The sequence below is a fragment of the Sardina pilchardus genome, chromosome 14 (assembly GCF_963854185.1).
Source record: "Sardina pilchardus chromosome 14, fSarPil1.1, whole genome shotgun sequence".
In the NCBI taxonomy this organism is placed as follows: domain Eukaryota; kingdom Metazoa; phylum Chordata; class Actinopteri; order Clupeiformes; family Clupeidae; genus Sardina; species Sardina pilchardus.
Genome location: NC_085007.1, coordinates 18,454,795 through 18,471,206, shown reverse-complemented (window position 1 = coordinate 18,471,206; position 16,412 = coordinate 18,454,795). Strand labels below are relative to the sequence as shown.

General features: G+C 43.2%; 1 protein-coding gene across 1 annotated transcript in view; it reads right to left on the bottom strand.

Moving 5' to 3' along the window:
- The window catches only part of si:dkey-247m21.3 (5-hydroxytryptamine receptor 4), a 29,433-nt gene extending 14,011 nt beyond the window's left edge, over positions 1-15,422 (bottom strand). Inside the window, exons 1-6 of the mRNA XM_062554272.1 lie at positions 15,277-15,422; positions 9,657-9,751; positions 8,761-8,907; positions 6,013-6,213; positions 3,319-3,472; positions 1,658-2,271 (exon numbers count right to left, since the gene is read on the bottom strand). Coding sequence (XP_062410256.1) covers positions 1,658-2,271; positions 3,319-3,472; positions 6,013-6,213; positions 8,761-8,907; positions 9,657-9,685 — 1,145 coding nt within the window. The 5' untranslated portion in view covers positions 9,686-9,751; positions 15,277-15,422. The remainder of the gene's footprint in view (positions 1-1,657; positions 2,272-3,318; positions 3,473-6,012; positions 6,214-8,760; positions 8,908-9,656; positions 9,752-15,276) is intronic.
- Between the last annotated feature and the right edge of the window lie 990 nt (positions 15,423-16,412).

Below are 16,412 nucleotides of genomic sequence, written 5' to 3'. Positions count from 1 at the left end.
CACATCAACAGACATATTAACACGCAATCCGGAACGATTTGCCGATGGCTTCTATTCTAGTTTCAGTAATTAAATTCGGAGCGGAAAAAAGCAACATCTGCTTTGTGTCTGGGCCTCTTTTACACGCACAGACATTAGGGTGGCTCTAATACTATTTGTTTTTTCACTTCCTGTTCGACACATTCTGGGGTTTTCAGCTGTGCCCAATAAAAAAAACACGGCGTGGCGCGTCAAACGCTGACTGCCATATATGAAAATGTCCTTTCCCATAAATGAGTTAAAAGAAAACACATGTGTGCACAGGGCTAGTTTAGCGAAGTTAAGTGAAGCTAAAAAACTATAAACATAAAATGCGGAGGAGCGTTAGGAGAAAAAAAAGCCCACAAACAGCACTGGAACAAAAGAGCAGAGACGAGACACACCCACTAAAATAACACTTAAAACTACTGTTCCCCACCTTAAAGGGGGGCAACAAACCGCCGAGAACAACCTCATTAGCACATAAATAATACAACAGCCGCCAGTCAGTCAGAGAGGCCGCAACATGAAGTCACACTGTTATAACAAAAATAGCAACACAGTGACATGCCACTCATTGTGCTGTTTTTATGTGTGTGTGTGTGTGTGTGTGTGTGTGTGTGTGTGTGTGTGTGTGTGTGTGTGTGTGTGTGTGCCTGCGTGCCTGCGTGCGTGTGTGTGTGTGTGTGTGTGTGTGTGTTCTGTGTGTGTGTGTGCAAAGTTGCTCTTCTGTTCCTTAACTCATCCATTAGGATGAGTGTTTTGTTTTGGTGTGGCTTGGGGAGGGATGTGGGGAAAGTGAGGTTACGGTGATGTCAGCCCTCCCTGGGCCATTTCTGAAGAGCTGGAGGGGGAAAAAAAGGCTCAATATTTGACATGTGGGGCCCTCTGTCCAGCACCACTTCAAAACAGACACCAAGCACCAGACAGCAGAGGGGAAAAAAGACAATGAAACCAATAGAAATTCAAATTCTCCCTGTGCTTTCTCATGCAGTAACCTCTATTCACCTTGACATTCCTTGGTAGCATAAATTAAAGAATATAAATGCTTTCATGCACTTGATTGTTCCCTGATTTTATTATATTAAATTAGCTGTTCCATACCGCTAATAATAATGATTGAATCAGCAGATGGTTTATGTTATAATGATGTTATATGCTTTGAAAATGAATGCAGCGCTTTTATGAGTGCATTACACACTCACTCAGAGGGGCCCTGTTTATAGCTTGAGAAAGAAGATATTGCATTTATTAAACATTTCTGCGAACTACAGTCATTTTCCTTTTCATCTTATTTTTACATTGACTACAGTATATACACAAGAACATGTAAGAGCATTTCTATAAGTTATATCAGATGACCTACTGTAGCCTCCAGCGTCTCTTTTTTAAAAGCTCTGGAAAAAATAGCCTCCCAAAAACCTAATTTTTTCCAATGACAGACAAAGATGATCCTGAGGCCCACAGGTAAGCTGTGAAGGCAGGGGAAAGGTAATCCCCCCCCGTCCCAATTTTTTCCCCCAAATTCATATCTTTTTTTGGGGGGGGGGGGCACCAGACAGGACACTGAATCCCCCCACCACCCACCCACCCACCCACCCACACACACACACACTACCACCCCGCCGCCAGAGCTTACCTGAGAGCGATGGTGGTGCCGTTGGCCGAGCCCGAGTGCGCTCGCGAGGGCCCGTAGCTGCCCTGGCGCACGTAGCGCTCGTCGCCGCAGCACAGGATCATGAGGAAGGCCCGGCGGAAGGCCCGGTTCAGGAAGGCGTAGAGGAACGGGTTGAGCCCCGAGTTCACGTAGCCCAGCCACAGCCACGCCGTCCACATCTGCCAGGGCACCGTGTACTGGATGAACGGGTCCACCACGTTGGTGACGAAGAAGGGCGCCCAGCACAGGCAGAAGCAGCCCATGATGACCGCCAGCGTCTTGGCCGCCTTGGTCTCGATCTTGATGCGGCTGCTGCTGGAGCTGCTGTGCGTCTCCGACGAGGAGCCCCCTCCTCCGCCGCCTCCCACACCGCTGGTGCTGGTGCTGCTCAGGTACTCCGGCGCGGAGCCGGCCCGCTGTAGGGTGCCGATCTGCCGCGCGTGCTCCATGGCCGTCACGTAGATGCGCTGGTAGGCCAGCACCATCAGGCCCAGCGGCACGTAGAAGGCCACGGCCGAGCAGATGAGGGCGTACGGACGGTTGACCAGGAACACGCAGTACGTCTCGTTGGTGCTGCTGAACTTCCTCTGCTCGATCTTTAAAAGGCCGAAAAAAACACAAGAGAACGGAGAGAAAGTCCGCAGAGAGAGGAAAAAACAAAACAGCCAGGTGGTAAACAAGGTTCAAACTAGGCTATTCTCCTTGCCAAGATGAGATAATGAATTACTTTTTTTTTTGGTCAGTTGAAGTTGGTAATGATGCAGCTCTTACAATTCCACTGCATGCACATCGTCCTTTTCTTTAAGAGGGCTCGAGTATGATCTGCAAGCTCTTGGTGGACACAAGGAATTTCCGCGAAAAGCATACTGTGCAATCTATAAATATTTACCATCACTGTAATTGGTTTCAACAAACACAAATGACTTAAAGCGGTAAGGCCTGAACTTTGCCCTCGTGAACTGAGTTTGCCTCGGCAACTCCTCGTGCCATTCTGGACCTAACGCTCGCAGTGTCAAAACATTCAACACGTCAACGCGAGAGAAGTCTGCTATACATCCAGTCAGCATCCAGATCGAGGCAATCATGTCCTTAAATGGTCATTTTGCTCTTTTGTTGCCCTGTGGTTTTAGGTTGAAGTCAGCAGGACATGTTGGGGAAATAAATCATGCGACTCCTTTGCTGCGTGACACGGTATTAATAATAAGTAGAGTAAGGGGACTGTTTTGTCAGTGTCTATTGTCTTGGCCTTAGAGAGATCTAAATCAAAAGCAGACTTCAGAGGCTAAACTATGCAGCACAAATATGAGAATATTTTCACAGATTAATAGACTGATGAAGTGTTGATACTAGGGGCCAGAAAATAGACAAGATAGGCTTCATGTAAGGCTTGGTATATCCTGTGTCCGAAGCCAAAGGTTCATCAGAAGACAAGGCATAACACTGTATCAGTAAGCGACATAGTTCTCTATCTGGCAAACGTTTAAACATGAGAACAGTTTCAAAGTTCACTTCAAGTCACACTCCATATCAAAGCCAGCTATTTCAGATTCCTTGTAGAAATTAAGATCAAATGCTATGCAGAATTTGTAACAGGCCCAACTCAGGGTTTCCTCCCAAACCCATACAACCTGTAGCCTACTTACAATGTGCTCGATGCCGATAGCATTCCAGCTTTGCATGATGGGAAGGAAGGAGATGAAGGAGGGGATCACCCAGCAGCCTCCCAGCATCAGAGTGACCCTCAGCGGGGTCATTTTGTTCCTGTAGACCAGCGGCTGACAGCAAATGGCATAGTACCTGCAGCCAGAGTCACAACAAGCCCGGGAGATACGTTACAATACCCAAAAAATACAGTTAATAATCACAAGCCACGCAAGCAGCTTTAATCTGGGATTCACTGACAACAGTGAGTCGTCCTCTCAGCTTTACGTAACTGAGTTAAGATGAGATTTGATTGACATCCTTCAAACAAATCACTAATCTAGTTATGCAATTTCATTTTTCCAGAGGTGCGGTAGTCAGACATATCCATTTATACCTCTGATTTCAAAATAGAAACAAAACTCCTTATTTGGGCAAACAAAATCATTTCCAACACTCCTTTGTCATATGACCTCGCAAACAGACGATGAGAACGACAAAATAAATGAACTGCTCTTCAGATCAAATTAGCAGATTATGTGTGTGTGTGTGTGTGTGTGTGCGGGGGAGTGGGGGTGCTGGCATGATTCATTGTGCTCCATACCAGCCAGGTGTAAATAAGTCTGCCCTCCAAAAAGAAAACCAACCTCCCCCATCTCCTCAACCACGAAGCTACAGAGAGACTCATTCTGCGGGATTCATGATTGAAAGATTCCAAAATTATGCACCAGCCCGTAATCACTAGAGGAGCATCCATTAGGACTGGCATGAGTTTGATTGGCACTTGGTATTGCTGTGGGAATGTGAAATGTGAATACCAAATGCAAAAAATCTATTAAGGGCACAATGCATAACAGAGGCAACAGAGGGAAGCAATCTGTGTATACATGCAGTAATAACGGCAAGATATAATAATGAAGTCTTTAAGAGCGTTATTGGCAGTTGCATATGAAAGAGGAGCCTGAGCAGGGAAATGATGTGTGTGTATATTTCAGCCTGGTGTTGGATACGAAACAGAATGCTTGGACTGACTGTCAGTGTTATTAAGCAACCATTAAATAATCAGAGCGTGGAGGGTGACTCTAAAAAAAAAGAAAATATGATGCAACAACCTCATCAGATGTTGATTGCCACATTGTGAGGCTGCCCACAGCCAAATGGCGGGGCGTTGAATGAAAGCAGACCCTCAGATGTGACATTTCCCGGGCTCGCAAATATCTGATCTATGTTGCAAATGCATTAATTATGAGGATGAGTCAGATGATGAGCACCATGATGGCAACACAAATTAAGGTCTGATGGTGAGACAGCTGTCTCGTGACATTTGGGGAGGTTGATTTTTTTTCATTAACCTTTGGGCCTTTTTTTCATCAGAGATCTGCACTCCCAGATAAGATCCCTGATGGGAGCACATCAACCTTTTATGTGTACCAACAAAAAGGTGCTTTACAACCAGCTGTGTGTTAAAACCATACACCGCCCACATTGCCGTGTTTACATTCATGATGGTTAAGCAGACAAGACACATGGTGGTAAAGTAGTATATCCTTCTGCTTGCCATATCTAAAGGTTTCGTATAAACAACAATTAGCTCAAAGAGTGATTCTTGATGTTATAAACGTAACTGTCTTTAACATCTGCCATGACAAATTATTACACAAACACACACACACACACACACACATATATACAGTATATATATACGCTATATATAACTCAATAATTTTGTATATACAAAATGTTTTTGCCCTCGCTGTTCAATAGTCTGATATTATGCCCAGAGCAGCATATGTGTAATCTAATGTAATATGATAATATCCATGTTTCAGCAGGATTCCCTCAGGGATCAGTCGTTATTATGTTACATGTTACTTTTTGCATGTTGCGTAATGTGACACGTGGCAGTTTGCTCCAGGTCTTAGTGCACCAGCCGCACGCACAAAAATCACCCTCACTTCTCACTAAGCTTGTTTAATTCTTTAGGTTTTCCTGTCACATCGTTCATGCCACCAGATTGGAATGCAAAGATGTTCCATGCCAGGCCTGTGGAGCGGAATATTCAACATGCCCTCAGAGGCCTAATTCTGATGGGGAAAGTGGCACACTGACTTCAGCCTTGGACTCCAGGGTACAAATGCTTTTCAGTATATATATGCTATGAAAAGCATCCTTTTATTCCACATTGCGCTAGAGCAGGCTGCAAGCAAGACGTCATGTGGAGTTCATTCAAATCCACTGCCCAATGCAACCTCATAACATTTTAATCTACTTATAAAATGATTTATGATTATGATTACAATGTTTAGCTTTACATGATTTTACATGACATTAGAGGAATAGTTCGCTATAGAAGATTGTTGAAGACCAGTAACCACTCGGTGAGTTGCACATTTTTAAAAACAAACGTTTAGGGATGTTTTAAGGACAGAATCATCCTGGCCCATAGCGAGCAATGCTGAAGTCATACAGAGAACATTCTAAAGCAGCCAAATTGCAGCAACAGGATCAATCTTTGAGATTTCGGTGTCAACCACTCGTTTGTATCCTAGGCAATACAGAAAACGGGCTTAAAGTGTAAAATACCGAACTATTCCTTTAATTGTGATTTATCACCGTTAGGACTGTATTGCAGTACAGGTAGTGCATGTTAGGGAGAGAATGTTTCATGGCTTAATCATGTTGTTTCTCATGCTCACCTGTCCAGCGCTATGCAGCACAGGTGCAGTATGGATGCTGTGGTGAGCAGCACGTCCAACGATGTCCGAACGAGACAAAAGGTCTCACCATACCTCCACTGGCCTGTGGTCAACTCGATGGCAGCGAACGGCATGACCAGAAGAGCGACTAAGAGATCCGCAAAAGCCAGCGATACAATGAAGTAGTTGGTCTTCTTTTTCCTACGGACATACAAAGAATAGGTCTTTATGGCAGTTTAACACTTCCCATTACGCAGCTGGCCAAGACGTTGCATTAGTCACGTTAAAAATGATAACTTGATTGAACTTTTACAGAAATATCTCCAGTTGTTGGCGGAATGGGTTGTACATCAAAAGATGATTATACGGATAGTCAGCTGTCTTCATCAGAATCTGAAACTGGAGGCATATTCAGACTTGAGACTTCAAAGATGTGAAAAGAAGGCCTTGTATTTGGGTTCTGACTTTCCTCATGTTCGTTTTGAGGCAGCCTTATATTTTTTTGCAGAGAACAAGCCCCTTTTCTATTGATACAAGCTAAACATTGTTTATGCCGTAATTTTTCAAATATCATGACAAGACCAACAACAAACATTTCTGAGAATCACAAGGGACTGGGAAGCAGGGGTTCCAGGGGGGCCAGATACAAGTCAAGGCTTGAAGGGTGTGACGTCAATACAGGGTGTTTCACATCATATGACCCTGAATCCAGCCAAAAACTCACATTTGGAGATATCAGATGACAGACATAATGAGCTCAGGAGGTATAGCAGCTCATCTCAACATTTAACTGGCATGTTTCCACTGATTGTGACTACAGTGAATCAGCTACAGTGAAAAAAACATTGGTTGAAGTTCAGACTTTTTGGATGGTCATGAACGTCTGACTCATCACAAGACGAACTGCACAAGGAGTTCTCCAAGTCATTGCTCCCCACTTAAAAACATCTGCAAAAATGGTACAAATAAGTGGTGAAATAAGCACAGTCCAAAGGTCCTCAGCAAGCCGGAGTAATGGAAGATGGCTCAGTAAAGATAGTTCTGGTGGTAACACACAAAAAAAGGCCAAAAGCAAGGCGAGGTTCTCTAGGAGGTTTCACAGAAGTGAAGACATCTTTTGGCCATCGGCTGTTCGACGATCAGCTTAATTCAATTCTCTTTCTTCAAGTTGCACCATTAGTTATAGACATCGCCTTCCAGCACTTGGGTGCATCCAAAGCCCTGAGCCTGTCAGCAGGCCCAAAGGTCACTGTGGCCAGGAAAACTCTTTTAATGTGAATGACTCAGAACTCAGCTCAGAAGGGGTGTGTGTGTGTGTGTGTGTGTGTGTGTGTGTGTGTGTGTGTGTGTGTGTCTGTGTGCATCTTTCAATGGCTAACTCGGAAGGTTCCAGAACACTGATCAACAACCACCACCACAGATGTTCCGGAATTGAGAGTGGTAAAAATACGAATAATACCTCTTAGTTGCTGACCCCGCAGTGATGTCCAGCTGAACAGCTACTGGAACATTTAATCAAACATGTTTCTTATTATGATTTGGGACACGTTTATATTTTTAAACACAAAAATCCAGTATTCTTCCACAGGACCGCTGAGGTTGACTAATGCCATATGGCATTATTTCTTCCCTCTTATAACAAATAAATAAATTATCCACTGAAATATTTTCTGTCTGTTTTTAGAAAGGGTTTCTTTTCTGATTAGCGGAAAAGAAAAAGAAAATGTCATGGGTTGGCAAACACTCAGATGAGAGAAAGCGTCTCTCTAGAATAAGTAAATCATTTAATTTCTCTTCATTCGTCACACAAACTGACAGGCTCTACTGAGTAAGGGGGCATTATTGTGACAAGCACTTAAAAGGCATCAATCCAAGCACTTGATAATGACAAGCAGCTGTAAGAAATTGCAGGCCATTCCACCTCGAAACGGGCATTCAAATCAGAAATAATTCAATAAGAATATCCACACCAGCCAAGCGGCCTGCTTATCATTAGAAACACACGATCCACACCCATGGCTGCACCCACCTACACTTGAATCACTCCATTGTCTGCTTTTGTCATGCTTTGTATTGTCTGATCAGTTTCAGTGGACTTGGACAGGGGACTAGCGTAGCATACATTAGCGTGTATCCCAAGTGTGCCTCCTTAATAATTACATTCCCCAACCACGTTGCTACTCTCCCATTTCCACTTGTTTTTCCTCCTCCCAATGCACACAGGAGAGAGATGGGTTTGCTCAGCGAGAGTGAGGGAGGGAGGGAGGGGCGGAGGGGAAAAAAATGTTCATTTCCTCACAGACCTGGAGTCCACCGGGACACGGATCTCACAGATGTATATGAACACAATGTAAATGTTTACTCGGGGGGAACGAGAACGTCTGCACAGGCTTAAGGTCTCTAGTGGTGGGGAACATAAATCTTTAAATAGGAGCTTTAACGAGTTGCTATACACTGTGACTGTGGAGTAATTTACTGCACTTTGAAATGATTGAAAATACTGTTTGTTGGATTCTGTCACAATTAGTGCACATGTTATTATGAAACCAGTGTGTTACAAAATAGATTTTGCTGTGATAAAACTGTAACAAGTGTTGCTATGACAAAGACCCCATTCAAATCTCTATATCATTTAAACACAGGTTTGCAATGAGCCTTTAATACGCTTCTATGTAAACAAAAGTGAAAGTCTGGTCTTGTGATCTTGTAAGCTCAATCTGCCACACAATGTCCTGTCTCTTGCCTTACCGTAGCTGTCTGTCTTTGCAAAGGGCCACCATGACCAGGAGGTTCCCCAGGACCGTCATGACGATGATGACCGCCAGGAAGAGGGTGAGAACAATCTTCTCCAGAGAGTTAAGAACATTAGCGGTGTCCACCAGGTCATCAACTGAACTGCAAACAAAAGCGTACAGGAGTGTTTCCTTTAACTCATTATAACCGTAACCGCCATGTCATTATCAGTAGTTCCCTAAAACCATTAAAAGGGCTTTTCAGGAATTACCACGCCATATATTTCCTTTTTATAACTGTCTACAAGGGTAGGAGTAACAAGGCAATGCCATGTGTGTGACATGTTGACCTACTTTCCCTTTCCCTTCACATGTTTGTATTGAAGGTGCTCTAAGCAATGTCATGCTTGGCTTGAATTTCCCCTTGGGGATCAATAAAGTATCTACTGTATCTATCTATCTATCTATGCTTTTTTTTTAGATAAAATATTTTTTGTCACATGCAGCAACATCTCCTCACTATCCACTAGCTGCCTGTCCCCTGAACACACTGTAAAAAAACGCAGTCCACAAATGGCATCAAAAAACAAACTGGTGCGACCTGCACCATGAAACATAATATAAAAAAAAACAATTTTCCAGCCAATAACAAACGAGATGCATGTTTAGGAGAGTTTCAATTGCACAGGAGGGAGGAGGAGGGAGTAGCGACAACAGCAGTGACGTTGCCCAACATCGCTTCGAGCACCTTTAAGCTACCTTCATGACCTTGCATATATAATAGACCAAACACATGGTATCCATATGTCACAGTGACAGATATTACACATAGATTGTGAATTATTCATCCCCGAGTGGTGACAGATCTGGCTCAAAGGTTATGGTTATGCATCGCCCATTTCCGGTACTTACTCCTCAGCTGGGTCTGGTTGTGTGGCCATCACTGGAAACCGTCATCAGTGCTGGTCAGATGGGACACCTCTACATGGCTCTCCACATCAGGCCGCCTGGAGATGGAGCGGAGAGAGAGAGAGAGAGAGAGAGTGGGTGACTGTAAGACTTGACTGTTTCTCTCTCACTGAGCTCATAATATGACTCTACCAACTTGCCTGTCAGTGGTCTTGAAGGTTATAATCCACACAGGGACAGCAGCAGGAGCTGTGTTTAATCACCACACCATTCCTCCAAGTACAGAACCCCTCACGGCGCCCAGATCAATCTCCCATGATCCCCTCTCGAGGGGCTAGCAGGATGGGTCCGTCAATAATAAATTTGTGCAACTGGGAGTTGGGAGGCTCCGTGTGGCTCTGAATGTTACACGGGGCCCTCTGGTAATCACCACATCGCGCTCCTTAATTTGGTTTCAGCATTCTCTTGCCACTGGTGATAATAAATGCGAACTCCTGTTTTTCTCTTTTAACCAACGCTCTGGCTTCCTGGAAATGAGATTCCTGGAGGTAGTAAATCAAGATGACAGCCCTTCAGATAAGGTGGCTTCAGTCCACACTCACACATGAATGGCTGCCCTGCTCGCAAGCGCGGATGAGAACTCAATCTGCCGCCAGAGTTTTTTTTTCTTTTCTTTTTTTTTTCTCCGAGCGACGTACAGATAGTGATAACTACTGGGGTGTATATCAAGCATGATTATGATAAACAGCTTCCCTTCCTTAAGGAGCAAAGGGACTCAGCGCATTTGAATACCATGAATGACAGTCACAATGGCAAAGCGAATGACTCACTGTTCTTAGTAAATGTTAACAAGCGTCCTTTGGTTGCTTTTTTGGTTTGGATGTTCTAGGTATTCTTATTATTTTATGTATTTTATTCATCTTGCCTGACACATGTAATCTCCCACACACTCACTCTCTATCAATGCTATGTCTATGTCAATCTCTCTCTCTTTCTCTGTATCTCTCTTTCTCTCAGCCTTTCTCTCTCTCTGTCTCTCTCTGTGGCAGCACCTTAACACCCTAGCTTACTCCTTGGAGACAGGGGTCAGAGAGCAACTCCTTCCATCAGAGGCTTCGCCGTCAACAAGCCCAGGGAACTGTTCCTTCCCGCAGTCCCCCACCCTGACCCCTCCTCATCCTGTGAGAGCTCACACCTTTCCTCCCGGGCTCGTGGGCCCCCGCTGAGAGAGAGGTGTTTCGCGGCTCCGGAAGGGTAAATAAATGCGACGTGTGATATGGGAGCCGCCTCGTTCCGGCACCTATCAAATATGGACACCTCCACACCACGCATTATTCCTTTCTTTCTCGCCACACATGCTTCTTCCTCCTCCACCACTACCTCCTCCACTCCACGTGAACTCATGGCTGTGTCTCGGAGATGAGAAGGGATGCAAACAGTCAAACATCACATGAGCGGAAAATTCTTTGCAATTTCATGGGCTGTTTTGCGCAGTGGAAACGGACTTAGATGGTAAAACGACCTGTTAGTGCCGGTCTGCAAATAGCCCATGTCAAGTTCAATACCATTACCGAGGTAGGCCTATTGTAGGCTACATACAGTATATGCTATGGCAATGATGATTACTATCATCTGTGCTCTAAATCCATCAGAATGAATCAGAAAACTTTCCTACAAATATTCAAACATCTGAGTTTTTAGTCAGCATTTCCTGTTAGGCTATAATAAATTAATTAAATATAGCAATGTGGCATTAAACACTTGACTGCAAGGGCTCTCAATAAGGGCCATACTGGACATACAGTACAATATTTACATTAGTATAAGCCTATTAAGTGCTCATCCGTTACCAGGATATAGTGGTTTTTACTCTCTGTTGTCATAATGTGTACAATGTAAAGATGTCATATAGCCCTTGAGTACACTGTTGAGTATACACTGGATATGACCTCCTTTTATTAGAACCAGGAAAGAAGCTTTTTATCATGGCCATAATTAAGGAACACCGTGTCTGCTAACCTGTATTAACCCATTAATGGCCTCATGTTTTATGGCATTTACCAATAAATAAATATAACGTGTAAGAGAAGCTGTCACTTGGTGATGAATTGTTCAGATATGTGAAGCAGAAGGAAACTCCCTGTCATCCACCAGCTGTAACCACTGCTTAACGCCCGGCTCTCCTGAACCAAACCAGGGCCTCTGAAATCAGTGTGAATAACTATGCACGCCATCCACCAAACAGGCCGCCCAATGCTCCTGTTTTTTTTTTTTTGCGGCCACAAACCAGAGAACTTTGCGAATGAAAAATTGAAAATTACAGTCGTGATTACAGGCTCCCTGGAAACTCTCTGTAACGAGAGCCGAGCGCATCGCCCACACTTGCCGTGTCAAAGTGACAAGAATTTGGGGAAAGAATGAGTGGACTTGTTTTTTTTTCTCTACACCTCTTGGTGGTGTTCAAAAAAAGAGATATCGCTTTCACGACAGACACATGCCTTTCCAGCAGACTGCCACAAGCATTACACACACAAAAACAGCACAATGAAAATTATACTTAATAGCTCTCTGTGGCTCACTACAGACACCTTTGCACCTTGTCTCCTGTTGCTTCAGAGATGGTGTGCATAGAAATGCCTACATATCTCCATATGCAAATACCTAGCCTAATAAAAATCTCCCATTTGCATGTTAGATGCTGTTGAATAGAGGAGTAACACATATTGATCATGGAACACCTGACATCTGTTGTTTGAATGCTTAAAGTACCAACCTACCTGTAGCATTCACATGTTGGGACTGATATTAACTCCTCTGTGAATAATAACTTGTGAGAGCACTGTATATTCACTAAGCTGTTCTACATTCAACAATCTGAATGCCAACTGCATGGCCCTCTTCATTTCATCCACTATCGATCCTGTTTGAATCATGTAGTATGTATCTTTATTCTATCCTGATGTACGTATGAATTTATCTGCTCGCTGACTTCTGATCCTCTCTTCTCCTCCCTTCCCTTCAGTAACCCCACCCCCCTTTCTATTTCTCTCCCTGGCCGACCCTAGTCTTATGGGCCCCCTGGGATCTGTGCAGCTCCTTTAGACAAATTGTCAATTGTCAATGGCGCCATATAAATAAAACGGAATGGAATTGAATTGAATCCTGTGGCCGTTACAGTTTCTGTAACCATCATCACCAAAACACAAACAGCCTGTTGCCGTTCTCATTCAGCTGGATCTGTCCACTAACCTACCACTGGAGCCAAGACACTGATGTTAACCAAGACTGACTAGGCAGAGGAAACAACCATGATGGAAAGACACAACAGGCTTTTCTCTCTCAACTACAATGGCTGAGTATCAGCCCGAGTCCATCGCTGCAGTTACTGTTCTTCCATCATGTTCTTACCAGCACCTTTCTAAAGGTTGGCGGGAAAAGGAAATGATGGTCATTGACATCTTAAAATATATTTATAGGTCTACGCCTCCTCCACATGTAACTATTTTGGTAACCATAATAGCAGAGAACATTCAAGTTAATCGGTCTTTAAAAGGGGAACCATGAAGGGATTTGATTTAAGGCTTCAGCTGCTTTTAGTGCCTAATAAGATACTGGCTCTCTCCACTCAAACACTTGTGATGTTTTTAATCAGTTCTGAATCACATTGTACTGCTTGTCACGACAATATTGAGAGAGATAATCATTCAATATAATAATCCATGTAAAATGGAGAAGATAGGCAGCCATAGTCCTAACTAATAACATAGTGTAAATCCAAAATGCTCACCCCTTAATGAACTGATACCAGTAATGAAGCATAACAGTCTGATAGAATTTACATCCTTGTCCTTCAAATACTCATAATGGAAGAATCACAACCATGATCATCTGAGGACTGCTGAACATATACAAGAGATGTGCAATATTGGAGACTTTATTCTCCACAATGCCACACAACGTCAAGTGGCCATTTAACTTTTCCATGTGCTCATAGAGAAATTATGTCACACACGGAGGATGCCCCATACAGAAGGCAAAGGACTCCAAACCCCGAAAAGAGGTCAGTCCAAGCATGGAGAAAGTGATTTCTGAATTAACGGAATCAGATGATCATAATGGCTTTTGAAAGAGTAATTTTGCATGTGAGTTGTGCTCCATGGATGAGATGTGACAACCAGCCACGGAGGTTGACACCGTCTGAGCCACAATGCAACATGGAAGAAACTGATTGTTGCAAGCACGAGTCATAATGCGGTTTTCCCTCCATTTGATCAGAATGGACGAAAAGTTCATTTTCTCATGGCTTTACTGTCACGATCGATGACTTGTTAGGAGGCTTTGGCCGCTGGTGTTGGCCAGGCTTCAGTCTCAACTCAAGTGAAGCTGCTGAAACTGTCACTAAGCCGTTCCCTTCTCTCACACACAGACAACACAACACATACACGTGCCCTCTTACGCGAGAGAAATCATCCGAGAAGGTAAGATATTCAGAGAGAAAAATATCCTAACTACTACAATACTATCAAAAACTAGATATTGGTTTTCAAAACGCGTTCATTTTTCCTTTGAATCGTCTGTTTGAGTTGGCATCACAGACATGTTATCTTAAGTGCGGGGGCTGTTATTGCTGACCATCATAAAATGCATCAGCTTGGTTGTAAGCCTACCCGATCTGGGCAATTTCACTTTAGTTCCTCTCTGAATGATGACATAGGAAAGATCACTGGTAATGCACAGGTAAAAAAAGGCTAAATAAGTTTCAACAAACACACGAGACACCTATACCCACAGATAACATCTCGTATAGTTACGATTTATTTACGAAAAGCCTGGTGCCTAACGACAGAGCAAAGAGGTAAGCACACCAATAAATGAAATGGCTTGTCTGCAGAGTATAGCTTTAAACAGTTTGACAGGATGTAATTTGGGATTCAAAGATCTCACTTAACGCGTGAAAATAGGCTACGCACTCATATAGCGCATCAAGGTAATAACTAGTAAGTTGTAGATAGCCTACGTTAACATCATGCCTAGATTATTGTGTGGGTGAATCAGGAAACTATAAATTAAGATAGTGCAAAGCAAAGATTTCGAATGCACCAGAAGAGAAATTGTCAACAGGTAAACGAATGTGAAATGGAACAGAGGACCAGGGACAAAAACATTTGTATAAAACATTTACATGTCAAATGCAGGTTTATCCCACCACGTTGTCGTCTTTAAAGGTTGAAAATTGGGCTACTTAACATTTCACATTAATTTGTATTAGGTAAATACAGTTCAGAGTTAATCACATACCTCATTCATATGCCACACTAAATACATGAAGTGTGGTTTCATGCATCAAAAAACTTGGTAAATTGTCATACTTTTTACTGAATGTTTGTCAGGATATTAGCTTGTTTATGCCATTCCTCTAAAACGTCTTGACATGGCTCACATCGGTCCTTTTCATAATTAAGTAGCCTAACCATTATGGTCAGTCTAATTGTAGCCCACAAGATCTTTATAGAAACTAATATCTCCCATCTTCTAAAGAAAAACAGTGGCATTATACATGATTGAATAATTACAGCGAACTTGTTATTAATTATGTGACTTTTGATCATTAAAATGAACTTACTTGTGCTCTAAGACGCAGGAGATGCCAAGACCGTGATGGGCCACCGAGGGCTTTCATATTAGGTTACCTCAGAACTTTGAAACGGATCAAAGGCATTTTGGCAGTACTTAAAGCCAGGATACGCACGAATCGAGCGTTCCCATGAACAGCAGGTTTAGAATGGTGTGCGTCTCGGTCTGACTTGAGCGTTATTTTGAGGGTTGCCCGCGTTTGAGTCAGGGCAAACTGGGTGTTTGGTGTGTTTTCAACTGCGCCATCTTGTGGAAAGCCATTGGTAACTCACGTCTCATTTTCAGTATAAAAATGGCAGATTTACGGGGTATGGAGGCACGATGCCACATTTAGTCCAATGCCTTAGGGAAGATCAAAGGATAGATGGGGCATTGGTAGGCCTACTTTCAGGAACTTCATGTAAAGTTTCAGTTACAATTGAGACCACCATCAGTTGTCCACTGGAAGTAGATCGGCCTGCGCGTCGCCTCTTGGATCTGACGAGTGTTTTCCTCCCCCTAGCGTCTGATTCCAACAGGCTACATGGTTTGCCCCGGGTGTTATATTTTTTCCTTTGTGACAGTAGCATATTATGTTTAATAAATATACCTACATTTAGCTTGCTGACACTTGCTTAATATAGGCTAATAGGCTAGTACTAATCGCAAATAGACTGTGAGCTATAAACATCAAAGAAATAGCCGTCTGTTTTTTGTGAGGTAGGGACAGGTTAGCCGATCCATTTTCAGACTCACTTAAGCGTCCCATATAGACAGACACCTGTGTTCATAACACAAGAGACTTGGAGAAGTAGAGGAAACCGAATAGACTCACAGAGAAGAGCCCTGAGCAAGAGTGCAATTTGGTTTAAAGGATTTATATAGCCACTTTTAGCTATTTGTTTCGGATTTCAAAACATGAAACACCGTATATTTCCCCCCATAACGTAGCCCCTTGCAAATGTGTAGCTATAGCCTACCAGAATCAAACACTCGGAGCGGAGGATAAACACTTCCTGGTATTTCGGATAGGTTACCAGTGAGACTGTTGCTTATGCTGCGATCTACGGTGTCTGACTAGAGCATTGATGTAATAACATAACAGTAAATCTAAACTAGACCTTACATTGACTTAGGGTAAAAGAT